The 17,068-nt window shown below is 35.9% G+C and overlaps 3 protein-coding genes across 3 annotated transcripts; 2 read left to right on the top strand and 1 right to left on the bottom strand.

The window, feature by feature from the left end:
- The first annotated feature begins 2,670 nt into the window (after nt 1-2,670).
- Nucleotides 2,671-3,060, top strand: LOC128982657 (uncharacterized). The gene has a single exon (XM_054401604.1). It carries the CDS (start codon nt 2,671-2,673, stop codon nt 3,058-3,060), a length of 390 nt encoding a protein of 129 aa, XP_054257579.1.
- A 954-nt stretch (nt 3,061-4,014) lies between these two features.
- On the bottom strand, nt 4,015-5,330 carry LOC128982656 (uncharacterized). Its single transcript, XM_054401602.1, has 2 exons — nt 5,288-5,330; nt 4,015-4,771 (listed from the first exon to the last, which is right to left on the bottom strand). Exons 1-2 carry the CDS (start codon nt 5,328-5,330, stop codon nt 4,089-4,091), a joined length of 726 nt encoding a protein of 241 aa, XP_054257577.1. The 3' UTR covers nt 4,015-4,088.
- Nucleotides 5,331-13,536: 8,206 nt separating this feature from the next.
- On the top strand, nt 13,537-16,840 carry LOC128982655 (uncharacterized). The gene is made up of 2 exons (XM_054401601.1): nt 13,537-13,937; nt 14,871-16,840. Exons 1-2 carry the CDS (start codon nt 13,572-13,574, stop codon nt 16,680-16,682), a joined length of 2,178 nt encoding a protein of 725 aa, XP_054257576.1. The 5' UTR covers nt 13,537-13,571; the 3' UTR covers nt 16,683-16,840.
- The last annotated feature ends 228 nt before the right edge of the window (nt 16,841-17,068 follow it).

Here is a 17,068-nt window from a genome sequence, read left to right as displayed (position 1 = left end):
TCTACTAAGACACATACATCAAACACTTCCAAACACAATAACACATAGGCCTATGACGGACGGTTTAAGAAATATGTTATTCATTGAATGATAAACCATATTTTGTAACTAACGCAAATGTCATTATTGTTTCTACACTTATTTATTACTCATTAAACAATGCTAAATGCTCACGTTTTTTTATAATTTCACTCTGTCACAGTTAAAAGAATTATCGTAAGCCTTTAAAGCAACCGTCGATTTTGACGGGTTTCACCTAGTAATTAATTAATTTATTGATCAACCGGTGGCAGGCTTTTTATCAACATTTAATTGCACTGTATTTTTACCTCTAGTAATCAGAAAATAACCTCCTTCAATTATCTGTTTTAAATTTTACTATCTGCGCTCGTGCATGCGCCGTTAGCTGTTACTGTGTTTGAAAGTTGGCCAAACATTTAAATCACTGTCTAGAAAAAAATCAAATGGTTCAAGGTCAAACTTTTGAAGCCCTCTACCAAAATATCGTTTTAATTAACATTTTGCGTTGCGCTAGATCTTAAGATTTAAAATTACACCTCGATCATAAAAATTGGTAAAGTAGTTCGGGTGAAAAAGGGCTGTTACAGCTTAGTTCATTAGGAAGATAGATAATGTTAAACAAGACAATGACATATCACATGCGTAATACTAGATAATAGAGGGTAATTACGAAACGAAGAGCCGTTGATTTACATAAAACAGTCAATAAAATCAATTACAACAATGAATATTGGCCGATACGTGACAGAGCTGACCACGGAAGGTAGATGTCCGGGGGTAGATTTCCGGGGGTAGATTTCCGGGGGTAGATGTCCGGGGGTAGATGTCTGGGGGTAGATGTCCGGGGGTAGATGTCCGGGGGTAGATTTCCGGGGGTAGATGTCCGGGGGTAGATTTCCAGTCGCGGGCTGTTTCTCGACCGTGTATAGGCCCCGCCCCTCATGACGTCAAAATGACGTAGGCGTTTTTTCATGGGGGTAAATATCCGGGGGTAGAAATCCGCTACCCCGTGTAGATGACCGTCCACGACACCACCCGAACCTCCCCGAACGTTACCGAGATATTTTTCATCTGCTACAACTAATCTCTGAGCAATCGATGTGCAATCTCTAGAGAATTGATACGGTTTAAAGAAGTAATGAAATCGTTGGTCACCCAATACATTGGTTTTTTGTTCCTCCTTTCGAGCACGACAGTCTTGCTATATAGTTATTATTGATTTTAATACGTAATAGTTCAGTTAGTTAGCCATTAACGATTTAATAGTGGATGGGAACAGATTTCACGTTTCTTAATAGATCACAGTATGATGATTTGTTCTAAGCTCTTATTTTTATTTTGCTTTTACCTTTACTATTGGTAAGTTAATGGTGGATGGGATAGCAAGCTAATTTTGGTAGTAGGATTAATCAAGTGTGTATTACAAGCAAGTGTTTGTGCTCGTAATACACACAATTTTTTCCTTCTACTGCATGGAAATTATCACATTACCACACCTGTAAACAGTAGGAATAAAACAAAAAGTAGCCATTTTGGGAACTGTTTACGTGCGTGGCAATGCAGTAGAAAGAAATAGTCATTTGTGTTACTGGTATGCGAAGTGGCTCTTTGCGCTCGCGTTACATATTATAATTGACTCAATTGATAAAGAGCAAACTTTGAACACAAACAAAAATATATATGCATAAAAATATATCTATCCATAAAACACAACAATAGTTTTACTCTCCTAAACATGGGACAAAGTACAGCGATGCCATTTCCAATCAATCAGAGATCAAAAGTTATAAATGCGCCATAAAAAACTTCTAAAAATGTTTTTCCTGGAAAAGGAAATCATTCGAAAAACATATTTTCCCATTTTGTGTTTGTATTACATCTAAAGGAGAAAAGGTAATATACTAGCTTTACAAACTGTTAAGTGAACTTTAAAATCAGATTTTTTTGTTACAAATATCAGTTTGTACCATTACTGTAAACCATAGTAACAAGTACCTAAGTACCTATAAAAAGCTAGCAGCAACCAAATTTTTGAACAGGACAGTTGACCTTAATTATGGGAAAATTGAATTTACATTCAAATCAATATTATTTTTATTCTCTTCGAAATGTCAAATTGTAGTTTCTACATATATATATTTGAATGTTTATATTCCCCTAAAACTTAGATATTGCAAGTACGTTAATGTAGCATCTGAAAAGATTTCATGGAAGTGAATACCTATTTGTCTACAAACAAATTCCAAATCTACCTTTGTGTAAAATTTCAGCCTAAGTTAAATTGTATGTATGTTTTAAACATGATGTATAAAACTTAGCATACATCCGATCCAAACAAAAATACAGAAATCAAATCGTGGTCATAATATTATAGATATAAATAAACTATTTTCGAATTTTATAAACTTAATAAAGAGTAACATTTTTAATTAAAATAATCATTAAAACAAGTAGGTACCTATTTAAAATAAATATAAATATAGCAAGTTTATTATACTTTCATTACCTATCAAAATGAATTTTTTGTGGAATGACAATCTCAAACCCCCAAGATCACGAAATATTTAAAAAAATAATAAGAATGTAATAAAGTTTTATTATATTGCAATATTTTACCATCAGGACAAACTGCAAGCAGAGGGTAACATCATGAAGATGGCTCAGGGTTTGCCCTTTCGGTTGTCATCATTTATACCTGTGAGGTGTCCACAACCACCTGCACCTGCTCCATCCCCACCACCTGTACCTGCTCCACAACCACCACCTGCACCTGCTCCATCCCCACCACCTGTACCTGCTCCACAACCACCACCTGCACCTGCTCCACCACCACCTCCTGCACCTGCTCCACCACCACCTCCTGCACCTGCTCCACCATCACCACCTGTACCTGCTCCACCACCACCACCTGCACCTGCTCCATCCCCACTTCACCGACCCAAGACTCCTGCTCCACCAAAACCTTCTGCACTGCGGGAAGAGACAGTCAGAGTACAAGGCCCGTACACACCGGCGCGGGAACGGGAGCGGGAGCGTTAACGGTTCAGTTCCTGGAATTTTAGATGCGATTTTTGCGCGGGAAGATCGTGGCGGGAACTCGTGCTTCCACACAGGTGCGGCTACCAGACGGGAAGCGGGAGCCAGTACACCGCAGTGAGTGGCCATGCCAAGGTGTGTAGTCCAGTGATTCGAGTCAAGTTTTGTGAAATATTGTAATTAGTTTTTATTTTATTTACTTACCATGTCATCGTCTGATGAAGAAGAAGCCCTACTTTTGCTTGCTGTATTAGAAGACGAACAGGCGAAAAAACTTTGGGTGCATGACATAAATAAAGGAAGGCTAGCATTTGGAGAGTACCACACTCTCATGCCCCAATTGAGAAATGATGCTAAAAGGTTCTACATCTATTTTAGAATGACTCAAGAATGTTTTGATGAATTACTCAGTTTGATTGTTGACCTTATTGAAAAAGAAAATACCAACTACCGTGAAGCAATTAGTGCCGAGGAACGACTAGCAATTACTTTAAGGTAAGATCTACAGTTACTAATTATCTTTGTAGAGTAGTCGGCAGCTAAGTTGGGGAGTCTTTGAACCTATACTTATATTTAGCATTTTCCCCCTCCGCCAGCCCATTTTTCTTTATAAAAATTGATTTCTTTTTCAGGTTCTTTAAATATATTTTTTATATATAGGTTTAAAGTTTCCCCCCTTCCGGATAACTTTAATAGAAGGAATAACTGCCTACTGAACTGCCGATCACTTTACATGGTACCGAAAATCTTACAGTCCAGTAAACTGTTATGTAATTGTTTACAAATATTAAAGTTTTAAATTCGAGGCAAAATTACTTCTAATACAAAGTAAAATCAAAAAGCAAACACTAATTTTATGTTAGGGACAATAAAAACAGTATTTTGTCACATCAAGATAATGTTATACTTAGAATAAAAATGTATTCTGCAATTATTCAGTAGGTCTAACATTGTAACTGTCCAATATGCCAAAGAATTAAATTTTCATGTACAAAGGAAAACTATAAACACAAGAGTTAGTACTTATGAAGTTAAACATTTCCAAAAGAATTGTAAACACGGAATCTTTGTTCTTCGAGCTCTTCATCATTTGGATAAGTTGGATCGAAGTCACGCCGAGTTCCTACTGAAGAGCTACATGATGTTGAAAGATCTTCTTCACGTAATTGCTCCAGTTCACCAAGATTGATTATCTGAGCAATCTGTAGTTTAATCTGAGCCTGTCTTGCGCGCGAGAAAGTCTTGATTGTTTTGGAATAACCCAGCATCAAATGGTCAGTCGCATCAAGTTGGATTTTGTTTTTCCCCTCTAGATATTGTACCACTTTGTCAACGTTGTTGCTGTTGCCAGGGGACTGGGTTTTCCTTTTTTTTATACGGGGTTCGGAGGCAAGATCTACATTATCAGGCCTGTTAATTTCAATTGGCTCACGTACAGGAGATTGACCATCGGCTGAAATATGGTCGTGGTTGTTATTGCCCACATCAGGTTCAAAAACTACCTCATTGTTTACATCTGTACCTTGAGTTTCAGTAGCACTTATATTTGAGACAGTTTTGGCCATTCCAAGAAAAGGCTTGAATCTCTCCATCTGAGAGGACCAAGGCCACGCCACATAGTTCCTCTTGGCCTGACCAGTGGTAGGCTTGATGGATTTGAGATGTTTCATGTAGGAGTCTCGAAGATTTCTCCATTTCTTCTTCAACTGTTCACCTGAAAATAAATTATTAGTTTTAGAAACAACGCAAGTAAAAATTACCAATGTATGTGATAAATTAATTGTTTTACTATCAATTTATATTCAAGAAAATAAATTGGTATATGCATATTAGTCTACTTTAAAAATAAGGTTTTTCTTTTTAATTGGTAAACACATTGTCTTCAACACTTTTCAATTGTTAGAGGAAACATTTTTATTTATTTGGAACAACAAAAACTTATTTTTATGTTTGGCCGTCAACTTTCGAAACACCCTTTATAACTTTTATTACACACCAACACGCTATGGGTTCCTCAAAATATGTTTCTAAACTAAAACGTATTTAAAATATTTACTGCGTTTATATATATTACTGTGGGTTTACATATGTTTAACTTTCTTTCAGGTTTTTGGCCACTGGAGATTCGCACAAAACTATTGGACATAGTTTCAGAGTTGGATTTTCAACTGTAGGCGCCATCATTGAAGAAGTTTGCAATGCTATCATAAAGCGATTGCAACCTCTGTACTTGCCCGAACCTTCGGAGGAGATATGGGCACAATCAGCAGCATGTTTCTATAATCGTTGGCAATTTCCGAATTGTGTGGGAAGCATAGACGGAAAGCATGTGACTATTAAGTGCCCAGGAAAATCTGGTTCAACATACTTTTGTTACAAACACAAGTTTTCGATTGTTCTGTTAAGCATAGTTGGCCCAGATTACAAGTTCCTCTGCGTTGATGTGGGAGGATATGGGAAAAACAGCGATGGAGGTATATTTGACGAATCTGCCATGGGGAAAAAGTTTAAAACAGACCAACTAAATATTCCAGGAGAAAAACCTCTTCCTGGGCAAAGCCAAGGGACCCCACACTGTTTAATAGGTGACGAAGCATTCGGTTTAAAACGAAACCTTATGAAACCCTTCCCCCAAAGGAAAGCCCGCCAAGATCGAAGAAAGAGGAGGTACAACTACAGACTTTGTAGAGCGCGTGGTATAGTAGAGAATACTTTTGGCATTCTGTCGCAAAAATGGAGACTGTACAACAGGCCTTTGGAGGTTAAGGTAGAAGTTGCTAAGGTTGTTGTGATGGCTACATGCGTGCTACACAACTTTCTACGAACAAAGGATTCCGATAAGGACTTCTTCGCATGCCTTGAAGAAGACGATGAAGAGCCAGAGCCACGAGGGGGTGCTTTCTCTAGCTTTAGCGCGGATTTCAAGAGCAGTTCCCGTTATGCAATGATTGTACGCGAGAGGTTCGTAGACTTCTTTAATAAAGGAACACTGCAGGAGTGAAGTTGAATGATTGGATGACTGAAGTTGAATGATTCAAGACTTAGTTAAACACCTTGTTTTGCAGTCTGTTTATAACTTTTTTAAAGTTAAAAATACAAAATAAAATATTTTCACAACTACAACTATTGTTATTAGTTTTACCTACGACCGTTTTTGAAAGTAACCGTTTCAGTTTAGTTCTTTGACTTGAAAAGTTTCACATAACAGCATCGTTAACTTACATAACACCATAGCTTTACTTAACAACATGGGTAACGGACCAATGAGGTTCTACAATTGAGAGAGAAGAAGTAAAATTGTAATGATTCGAACTTTAACTAATCAGCTGTTCATGACAATTTCATTGTTGAGTGGTGCATTTAGTATTTGATACTATGTTTCATTGCATATTACTGTCAGTGGCAATGAGAGGTTATAAACAAAAACATAACCTCTCTTGAAAAATTATGAATAGTGATTTCAGTAATTAAAACACTGTCGTGGGTAAAGTTAAGTACGCAACTCGCGTAAATAGTGTTAACTACACGCGTAGAAGTTTTAAAGACACTCGCCAAGGCTCGTACCTTAAATCTTTTACTCGTGTCGTTAAGAGGGCTCTAAACCTATCCCGAACGGCTGAAAAACACACCTCTGTATTACTCAAATTCTGAGCTTATTAAAGCACTTATCGACTTTCGGTAAACGGCAAAATGTTTCTCATGAAATAAACTAGGGTATTAACATATTTTAAGGTATTTAACTTTTACGAGACATATTTTATTCAAGGTTAAACTTAATGAAAATTGGTCATCTTCTTCTACACAATCCTTAAACTTTTAAAACAAAATTAGAACGTTTTTCCGTTTTAAATCCTTTATTAGTTTATTGAGATGATTTCCCGCTAAGTAGAAATGCATAAAAACCAACAGTTAACTCATAAATTGAGGAATTTGTGAGGCTTGTTTATGAAAATCGCTTCGCAAAACACCCCGTACGAAGGACGCTCTGGTGAGCGTTGATGGAACTATCACCACCGAGGAGATATTCGTCAGTGTTGCCAACCTGTTTCTCTGCCCATTGGGACGGGTGTAGTTCCCCAGAAAGGCTCATTGTGTCCTTGAATCAAAATAATAGACACAGTATTTGTTACTCGATCCATATCGTAATTCTTGATAAATGGCTAAGTCAAATTACATTATATTCGGAATTATACCATTCAGAAAATAATAAAATCGATATCGTAAATAAATATGATTAAACCTAATAAATGGCAATACACCAAACATTTGAATCAAATTAGTCCTTCCATAATTTTTTATATTGTCAGTTTTGGTTTTACAATAAAAAGTATAACTTCAATAACAGCTGGATTTTAAAGTTTGCAATCACTATTTTATGTGCGTGCAATCGGTTATTTCTGTTATTACAACTTAGTACATGGAGGCCAAGTCTTGTTTGGTTTTGGTTAATTGGGTTTAATCCTTACAACTATACCGATTATTAACTAAAGCGATTAATCGTAAGCAGAATTTTATAATTAACAAAAACATTATTATTACTGAATTAATAGTTCTCTGTTTTATACAAAAATATGCATTGAGTTGTGACAAAAACATTATTGAGCTGTGACGGGAATTACGTAAGTAATTTAGTCTTACATTAATAATAGGCAACTAAACAAAAATAAAATACACTTTTATGATCTCTCGTAGTTTAAATGCATCTTGAACAGATATTTTCTCCTCTCAAGTCATTGAAACCCGTTGTTCGTCTTTTACGGTCACCAATGACAGCAGATCAAAATATGATATACAAACAAAACTAAATTAGTTTCTAAATGGCTTGTGACAAAGATTTTCGCTTTTTGGCTACTACTTTTGAATAAATTGTGACTCTGTTTTTTTAATTGTGATTTTGCATAACGGATTGCGGTAATAGTGCTATGCCAATTAAAACCCTCAGATGTAATTAGTTTACTTGGAATGCCCCAGTACTTCGTGGATTAAATTTGGTGGGAGAGGGCTAAGTAAAATAATCAGTATTTTATCGGGACGATTTTCCCCTATACCGAGTAATCTTTGCTCAATGTATCAACTGATCTTTTTCCCTTAGAACCCTACTGTATTTTTTCACTGAGCTATAATTCTAACTGGAGGTAGCACTGAATGTCAAAGATGCGTGTCGCCAGCCGCCATGTTTGCGTGAGGTGGGTGTCCATAAGAAGCCATGTTATTGCTATGACAAAAATACTCACTGCTATGCAACCTAGTTATAAGAAGCCATGTTATTGCTATGGTAAGAAAACTTACTGCTATACCAACCTAACAAAATCAGCGACTCGCTTTTGACAGACTTCTGCCATGGCAGTGCTACCTCCAGTTATAATTTTAGCTCAGTGTATTTTTTAATTTGCTAGTATACTGTGGATGGCTTGTAAAACACATGTGCCAAGTCTGTTGTTTACTTTGTCCTTGTTCAACCAACTATTACTTGACAACCCACAAAGGCCAATGTAAAATTGTTAAATGAGTTTTATTGTGAAATACGAAATTGGTTGGTAGTGTGCCACCAATCACGTTTTTAGGTGTACAAGTCCCTAATTTCAAAATTCAGTCAAAATCCTTCCGCTGGATTTCGAGATATATATTTACAGACCAACAAACATAGCTCGTATTAATTATGGGATAAGTTGTTACACAGATATTAAAAGACGTTTATGTGCTAGGGGGTTTCTATGGACGTAAAGTGGCATGGAGGAGTGTCACATATTACGCCCATATATTATAAATTTAGGCTATTATATAATATACTACTGTTATGATCAACTGGCAATTTTACAGCACTTTGCATCAGTCCTCCGCCACTATGCTCATTGCAATGATATGCAGAAAAAGTAAATGTACTGTAATCAAATCACATTATAACCAATAATCAGGATTTAATGTTTAATCCTCCTAGATTATAACTAACGCATACAGGATTATGATTTTTCTGGTTTTTTAATGTCTAGGCTACAAGTTAAACAAAATATAACGAATTATAAATCGTTACCAAAAGCAAGCTGTTTTATATTAGTTTTCGTTAACCGTATAGTAACACTTGTTCATTAACAATCATAATTAATTGTTACTCATCGCGGATAACATAACTTGGCTAAGCATGGCTTCAGCCAACTTAATCACTATTTGTTTGTGACATTTTCAAAATGTACGCGATTAGATAATATGCGTTACCCATGGCGACAGCCGCACTGATTTCCAAGAACACTGAGCCGAGAGGCGACCCTTGGGCCGAGCCCGAGAGCAAGGGTGAAAGTGTGAATATGTACAGGCTAGGCTTATGACTTCCAGGAAGATCATTCCCTGCAACATATCTTTGTCCACAAACCTTCAGTTCGTCAGTTATTAGTTGTTCTTGTGACAGTGATAATGCCTCCAGTTTGCAAAAAGACTCGTGGCTTTCCCTCAGTGAAAAAGAAGCGGAAGAAACGCGGTAATATTGGACCAAGGAGTGCACCTCTAAGGTAAGAGTATTCAAATATTCACAATTTTGTATACATATTTTACTATCTCTATTAATAGTGTAATACAGTTAAATTCGTTTAATATTTCAAGACGCAGTTGTGTATGTTCAAGTCAATTGTATACAAAGCTAAACATTTTCTAAAATAGATATAATTATGTAAAAAACCATCAAAACAAAGTATTGTAAAATATTTTTACGCCACACTACATTATTTTGACGAACTTCCCACGCAAGGATTTAGTCCAGAAAACAGCTGTTTGCCGCCAGCTTAATCAAATGGGGTTTAATTGCGTAATACTGTTCTGCAATGAGTTTTACCGGACACCAATCAGCTGATTATACTGTATTTGCGTGGCAATGATTGGTGATATACAAAAACATAACCTCTCTTAGGTTATGACTGGTGATGTTTAGTCCTTTAGTTGGTGGAAATATATAAGGATTTGTACGAATTAAGTACTATGGCGTAAACTATCGTACGTAACTCGTCCCAAATGTGTGTACCGGACTCGTATGGTTAGGCCTATCTTGCACGGGAACGACCACACTCGTCCGGTAAACATTTATTTTCAGGACTAGTAACGCAATATACTATTACAAATCTATTAAAAATACTATATGACGAGGTGTTTGTCATATTTTAGCTCTTTTTCTTATGTCGTAAAAAAGTGGACCTAGAAATATGTACTAGAGTTTGCTATTGCTATTTAAAACAGTATGTTTTTTACGATTTACCGTAGTACTCATGGTAAGACCTGGACCCGGGACCAATTTAATTTTTAATTTTGAGGTCCCTAGAGGCCAAAAACAACATTCGTTCAAAACTCAAGGTTGCCACCATAGTGAGATGAAAATATTAATGCAGAATTCATGGTTTTAATTTGTAGTTTAAAAAATACATGGTACATCCGCTCATTGTACAATTGAGTTTTGCTGATTTCAGAATTTGGAAGTATAAATAAATAAATTTACGTAATAGATTCAGTTTCTTTGTGTGTTACTATTGAATAACACATCAAATTCAACTATTTTTGAGTGATTTAAGTTGAAAACAAAAACAGGTCCAATTATCATATAAGTGACATATTGTAAATTTAAAATTCCCATGCTATTCTTATGGAGAATATTGTAAAATGTTGTAGTTAGCTTGCTTATGGATATTTTTATCAAACTTGGCAAATTTATTTATTTTATACTGAGCTAATAATATTTTCCTTTTATTTACTTTTATTTCCAGGTCAAGCACAGAAAACGGTGAAATTGTGACTTCAAGAATGATCAACGACACCTTCAAACCACGACATAATGACCATTCATACTGCAATAATGGTCAGGGGGAAGAGGGAACCAGACTAACCGAGACAGATCTAGCTGATCGCGAAATGTAAGTACAGTATAAGCACAGATGACAATACTGTATTATTTTACAACTATTGCTGGTTAGGAAATATTCCCAAAGAAAATCATAGATTTGAATTATAAATATATTGCCATTGTTCGGGCTAAATTCCTAAATGTTGGCGAATACTTATAACAATTATTTAAGAAAAACTTGAATGGCTTATTTTTGGTGTTGCTGTCGTTACATTTTAAATTGCATAAAAATATGCCTATTATAAATAAAGTGTATAAATCATATACAGTATTCATGTTTAAAATTCAACAAAGACTACTGGACAAAATAAATTAGTCAATTTCATAAATGTATGCAATGTTTGGCTTATAACTTAATAAAAAAGAACGATTTAGGCGGGGAAGACACTTGTTCAAAAATAGATACAAATTATGTTTTTATAAGGAAGGAGAATATTGTAAAATGTTGTAGTTTGCTATGTTGATCATTCTTGGTAAATTTATTGATTTTATTCTATGCTATTAATATTTTCCTTATATTTACTTTTATTTCCAGGTCAAGCACAGAAAACGGTGAAATTGTGACTTCAAGAATGATCAACGACACCTTCAAACCACGACATAATGACCATTCATACTGCAATAATGGTCAGGGGGAAGAGGGAACCAGACTAACCGAGACAGATCTAGCTGATTCTTTTAACCATCGTGAAATGTAAGTACAAGCACAGATGAAAATATTATTTACCTAACCCGCCATAAGGAATGTATGGGGACTGAAAAACGTCTGCATTCTATCAGCTGTTACTTATTTATTTGCAATGTTTACATTTATTCCGAAAGTCAAGGTTGGTAAATAATGTTTCAAAATGAGTTGTTTGTTTAATTAAAGTTGTGTTATTGATTTAATCATTATTTTACCATTGTATTTCATCGGCACATCAGAAGCAACTAATATACGACTCCAACGGAAGGAAAACCAAGATATAAAACAAGAAACACTGTTAATTTTAAGTAACATAAAATTGATAATTTTAAAAACATATTTCGAATATTTGTCTTTTTATATATTGTAGTCTCTATTAATAGGGGCAATTGCCCCTGCACGCCACTAGTCATGGATTTGAATTTGATATATACTGTATTACCATTGTTCGGGCAAAATTCCCAACTGTTGGCGAATACTTATAAAAATTATTTAATAAAAAATTAGAATGGCTTATTTTTAGTTGTGCTGTCGTTACATTTTAAATTTCATAAAAGTATGCCTATTATAAATAAATTGTGTAAAATCATATACTTATGTTTAAAGTTCAATAACCAACAAAGACTACTAGACAAAATAAATTAGTCAATTTCATAAATGTATGTACAGTCAGACACCCCTATATAAGAAGGCACTTCGCCTAGGGCAAGTCGGCTACTCCCGGGGTGAAAACGCTCCAAACGCTCTACCATCCTCGAAGTAAACTTTGGGCCTTCCTTATACTCGACCACTCACCCGGCACTAATCGACTTAGTGGGACCGTGCGCACGGGGTATTGTTTCCCACTCAGAAGCGTATAAGCACGTGTCAGTGATATATATTTTTTTAGCCTAAACCATAATGTGTGTTATATATTTTTAATCCAACGGAGATCTTCATTTGTCCTAATTGAAAACACGAAGGTATAGCTTAAGCAGAAAAACTTCAATTATAATAAATACACAAGCTATAAACAAATTATAAATGAAATAACAATATAACGGCAATCTAACAAATGATTTATTACATTGTTGAATGCAATAAAGAATGGAATAAATGAAATCGAAGCCACTTTGTAACGTTTGGCTTACAACTAATTAAAATACTCCCGCCGCAGCAAACCTGCAGACTAAGCGAATTTCCATTTTACTGATTGGATTTACACTGAAATGTCTACTTAAAAATATAACATTTATTCCCTATTTAATGTGTACAATTTTTCTGTGTCATTGGCAACCTTATTTTTTAAGGCAGATGTATTTATTTTTATAAATAAATTCTTTTTTTCTAAATCAGCTAACATAATATAAAAACACCTTACAAAAATAGTATTAGTCCTTCTAGTTAGGTCAACTTGAAAGTGTCGGGGGGGATAAGTAAAAATGTAATCAACACCTATTTATCTATATTTCACAAAACAAAAACACAGAGTTTTAATTGTAGTTATGTGATTTTATTATTAACAATGCACTTTGTAATGTCATTCATTATTTTCATTTACTAATAAAGGCATTTTTTAATTACAGAGCGGGCACGAGCACACCATTCTCAGTTCCAGCTCGCCGGAGGCTGATAATGGAAGATTCAAGCAGCAACAGAGACGACGCCCATGAAGACAGCGAAGCTCTTATACCCCTCGAGGATATGGAACATTCAAACTGTAGTCGATTGGACGCCAATGACCTTACACTCGAAGGACCTATCCCGCTAGAAGACATGACCAATATTTGCAATGACACTCCAGTGCCACTTTCTGTAACAGGTCGCCGGATCGTTGACTTGGCATCGTTTTATGGGCAAATCAAAGAAATTGACAATCACAACAAAGTGATGGGTTGTTCCATTAGTAACTGCAACATAATAAAGGAAAAATGTTACGGGCTGCGGTCAAAATTTACTTTGAAGTGCAACATGTGCAATATGCAATTCATATTGTCTACTGAGGACGATAGACGGGAATCAATGGGCATAAATACCGCGAGTGTTGCTGGTGCAATGTGTATTGGGATTGGCCATTCCCAGCTACAAGAACTCCTCTCTTCAATGGAAATTCCAGCAATGTCTGCTGTGTCATATTCTGGATACCACGACACGCTTTCTAAGGGATGGGAAGATACTGCGCTCGAAGAGATGAAGTCAGCGGCAACGGAAGAAATAGCACACGCCATCGCCGAAGGTCAAGTTACCCCGGACGGAACGCCGATCTTGACCGTTGTGGCCGACGGGAGCTGGGCGAAGCGGTCCTACCGGACAAACTACAACTCTCTGTCTGGAGTGGTAAGTTTTTGTCATAAAAATTACTGTCTTCTAACTTTCAATGACTTAAACATTGAATTAACTTAAACTTGAATTAAACTTTGAACATTACATTTTAACTACTTAATTTAATTTTTATAACTATTTAACAGTTTTAACTATTTAATTTAAGCAACATGTTTACAAACACTTGTAATACCTTAAATAAGTAAATTATCAAAAATTCACCAAATATCACAAATTTTTTTTATATTAAATTTAAGGAAATTAAAAGGAAGATTTAAAATGTGTGTGCACTAACAATGAACTAACAATGAAGGGCGTGAAACTAGTTGGTCTGGAATATGCTCTAGAAAAAAAATCCAGAAAAATGTCTCTAGATTGTACAAAATTATAGATGCCCTTAGAACATTGTAGATCATTCAGGAGTGTTTTTATTACTATATAAGTAGGTCTTGAATAGTATAAAATATTCCTCCCACTAATGATGTTATAACCGCCATTGTATTTTGATACGGGTATCGCGGGGTTTGCTGCTAGTCTTTTAAAAACGTTGTCATTAAATTATAGAACATTTTAAATTTTTTATGCAATAATCCAAAAACTAAATATAAGCTAATCGTACTTTGTAGCAAACCTACTTGTTGCCTCACTCGAGAAACCACTCGCGTGAGTCAATTGCTCACTTTGCTCACTAGTTGCACAAATAACTAATTCCATATATGTTCTATTTTTAATTGACATAAAACTATTACCGTATGCGAAATCCATATTAAAAGAACAAGAAATAATCTCAATTTCTGAAGAAGTGGTACCGCAATAGAACAATTATCTGTAATTGGTTTTTATTTTGTAGTTTGCCTACGATTTGTTTTCCCTAATCACCACCATCACTTAATACTTAATAATTTATTGTATATTTTTATTTGGTCATATTTTACGTTTTTTCCACAGGCAGCAATTGTTGGCTTCAACACCAAGAAAGTTATTTTCCTTGGAGTCCGCAACAAGTATTGCACTGTATGTGCACGAGCTGCCAAGACTGCTCGCCCCCCTTCGGAGCATGCCTGCTTCAAGAACTGGACTGGGAGTTCACCTGGTATGGAGACAGATATAATACTGGAAGGTTTTTCACGCAGCATGGAGATGTACGGCGCCATGTACGGCAAAGTGTTAGCGGATGGTGACTCCAGCGTGTATGCCACTCTCTATGAATCAAGACCCTATCCGCATTTAACAATTGAAAAAATTGAGTGTACAAACCACCTGCTCCGAAATTTTTGTAACAAGCTCAAAGAAGTCGGCCAAAAAACCAGTTTAGGACCTAAACCATTGAGAGATGTTGTAAAAAAAAATATTCTTCGTCTGCGAACTGCAGTAACAAAAGCAGTCGAGCATAGGAAAACAAATGACTCGGAAAATGTCAATAATGTTTCAAGTTTGATGAAGGATATAATAAACAGTCCTAGTCATGTGTTTGGCGAGCATCTGAAATGCCGTGAAATTGGGTATTTTTGTGATGGTCCAAAAGACAACGAAAAGAACTATGTGCCAGAATTGAAAGAAGCTGGGATTTACACTGAAGTAATGTCAACAGTAGGGAGCCTTGCCGACCATGCCAGAAGTTTGATGATGAAAATGAACAACAACACTGCAGAACATTACAACTCCATTGTAGCAAAGTTTATCGGTGGGAAGAGGGTCAACTTTGCTCTGAAAAGATCCTATAAAGCTAGATGTTTCGCAGCGGTGGTGTCTCATAACAGTCAACTTCCTTTATACAAACTCCACAAGAACATGTACAGTAAAAGCCCAGGGAAGATTTTAAAAAGACACCAACTAAAAAAGAAAAGAATACTGGAACAACGGGCCTTAAGAAGGATTGCAAATCCTAACAGGAGGAAACAGAGACAGGTTCCTGCTAAAGAAACAAGTGACGGAATCAGACACTATGGAGGAGCTGCGATGAAAGCAGACTTGCCCGAAGAAATCTACCAAATTAAAAAACAAATATTTCTAGAAGCTCTCCAACGTACTGAAGAGGAAAAAATGAAGTTGGAACGAGGGACGCTGTTACAGGCTGGGAGCGGACTCTGGAAAGAAGAGAGGAGAAAACTTTTGACTGCGTCAAATTTTGGCATTGTATGCAAAAGACGGAAAAGTACAAGCTGCGCGGGACTCGTAAAAAATCTCTTGTACCGTGATGTACAAACTCCATCAATGTTTTATGGAAGGGAAAATGAAACGCAAGCCCTAACGGCGTTTGAAAAGAAGACTGGCCTCACCGTAAGCAAGTGCGGATTGTTTGTTGACAAAGACATTCCGTACCTCGGCGCAACCCCAGATGGTCTTGTAGGAGATGATTGCATCGTCGAGGTAAAATGCCCTGCATCTTGTAGTGAACTGACACCGGAGGAAGGGATTCTTAGGAGGAAATTTACATTTTGGGATGTAAGTAGGAATAAAACCGAGGTGGAAGCAATTAATAAAAAACACAATTATTTCTACCAGGTCCAAGGTCAGCTCCACATTACACAACGTAAATATTGCTATTTCGTAATGTGGACCCCTAAAGGAATGCGGATGGATGTTATAGAGAAAGACGACGAATTTTGGGACAGTCACATGAGAGACCAACTTCAAGATTTTTACCTGGACTGCCTGCTGCCTGAGCTTGTCGATCCTAGGCAGACAAGATCGATGTCTATCCGCAATCCTCAGTACATACTCGAGGCCATGGAACAAGCCAAATTAAAGAGGAAATAACCAGACGTATCTCATCCGGCTTTTTACATTTTAAATCCTGTTTTGTTTATTTGTATTTGTATATTTTTGTGTAGGTTATACTGTATCATCTTCAGGTATAATATTTATTTTATTTACTGTATTTAATTTGGGTTTAACATCATAAGGGTTGTTGTATAGTTGATTTTTAATACGCATTTTGTATAGGTAGTTACATATCAATGTATTTGTATATTTTACAGTTTAAAATAATTTATTTTATTATTTGTCGTCTACAGTACTAGAAAATTATTTATTAGTTCCTAATTCTTCGCAAAAGCTGCTATAAACTGTAAATATTATTATTATTATGTGATATAGCCAGTTTGTGCTGTACACTATTTCCGTGTGTACGTTTGATGAACAGT

This window comes from Macrosteles quadrilineatus, unplaced genomic scaffold, assembly GCF_028750875.1.
Source record: "Macrosteles quadrilineatus isolate MER2022 unplaced genomic scaffold, UCM_ALF_1.0 Scaffold_914__1_contigs__length_26084, whole genome shotgun sequence".
NCBI lineage: Eukaryota > Metazoa > Arthropoda > Insecta > Hemiptera > Cicadellidae > Macrosteles > Macrosteles quadrilineatus.
The sequence above is the reverse complement of the archived record's forward strand: the minus strand, read 5'-3'. Positions and strand labels throughout refer to the sequence as shown.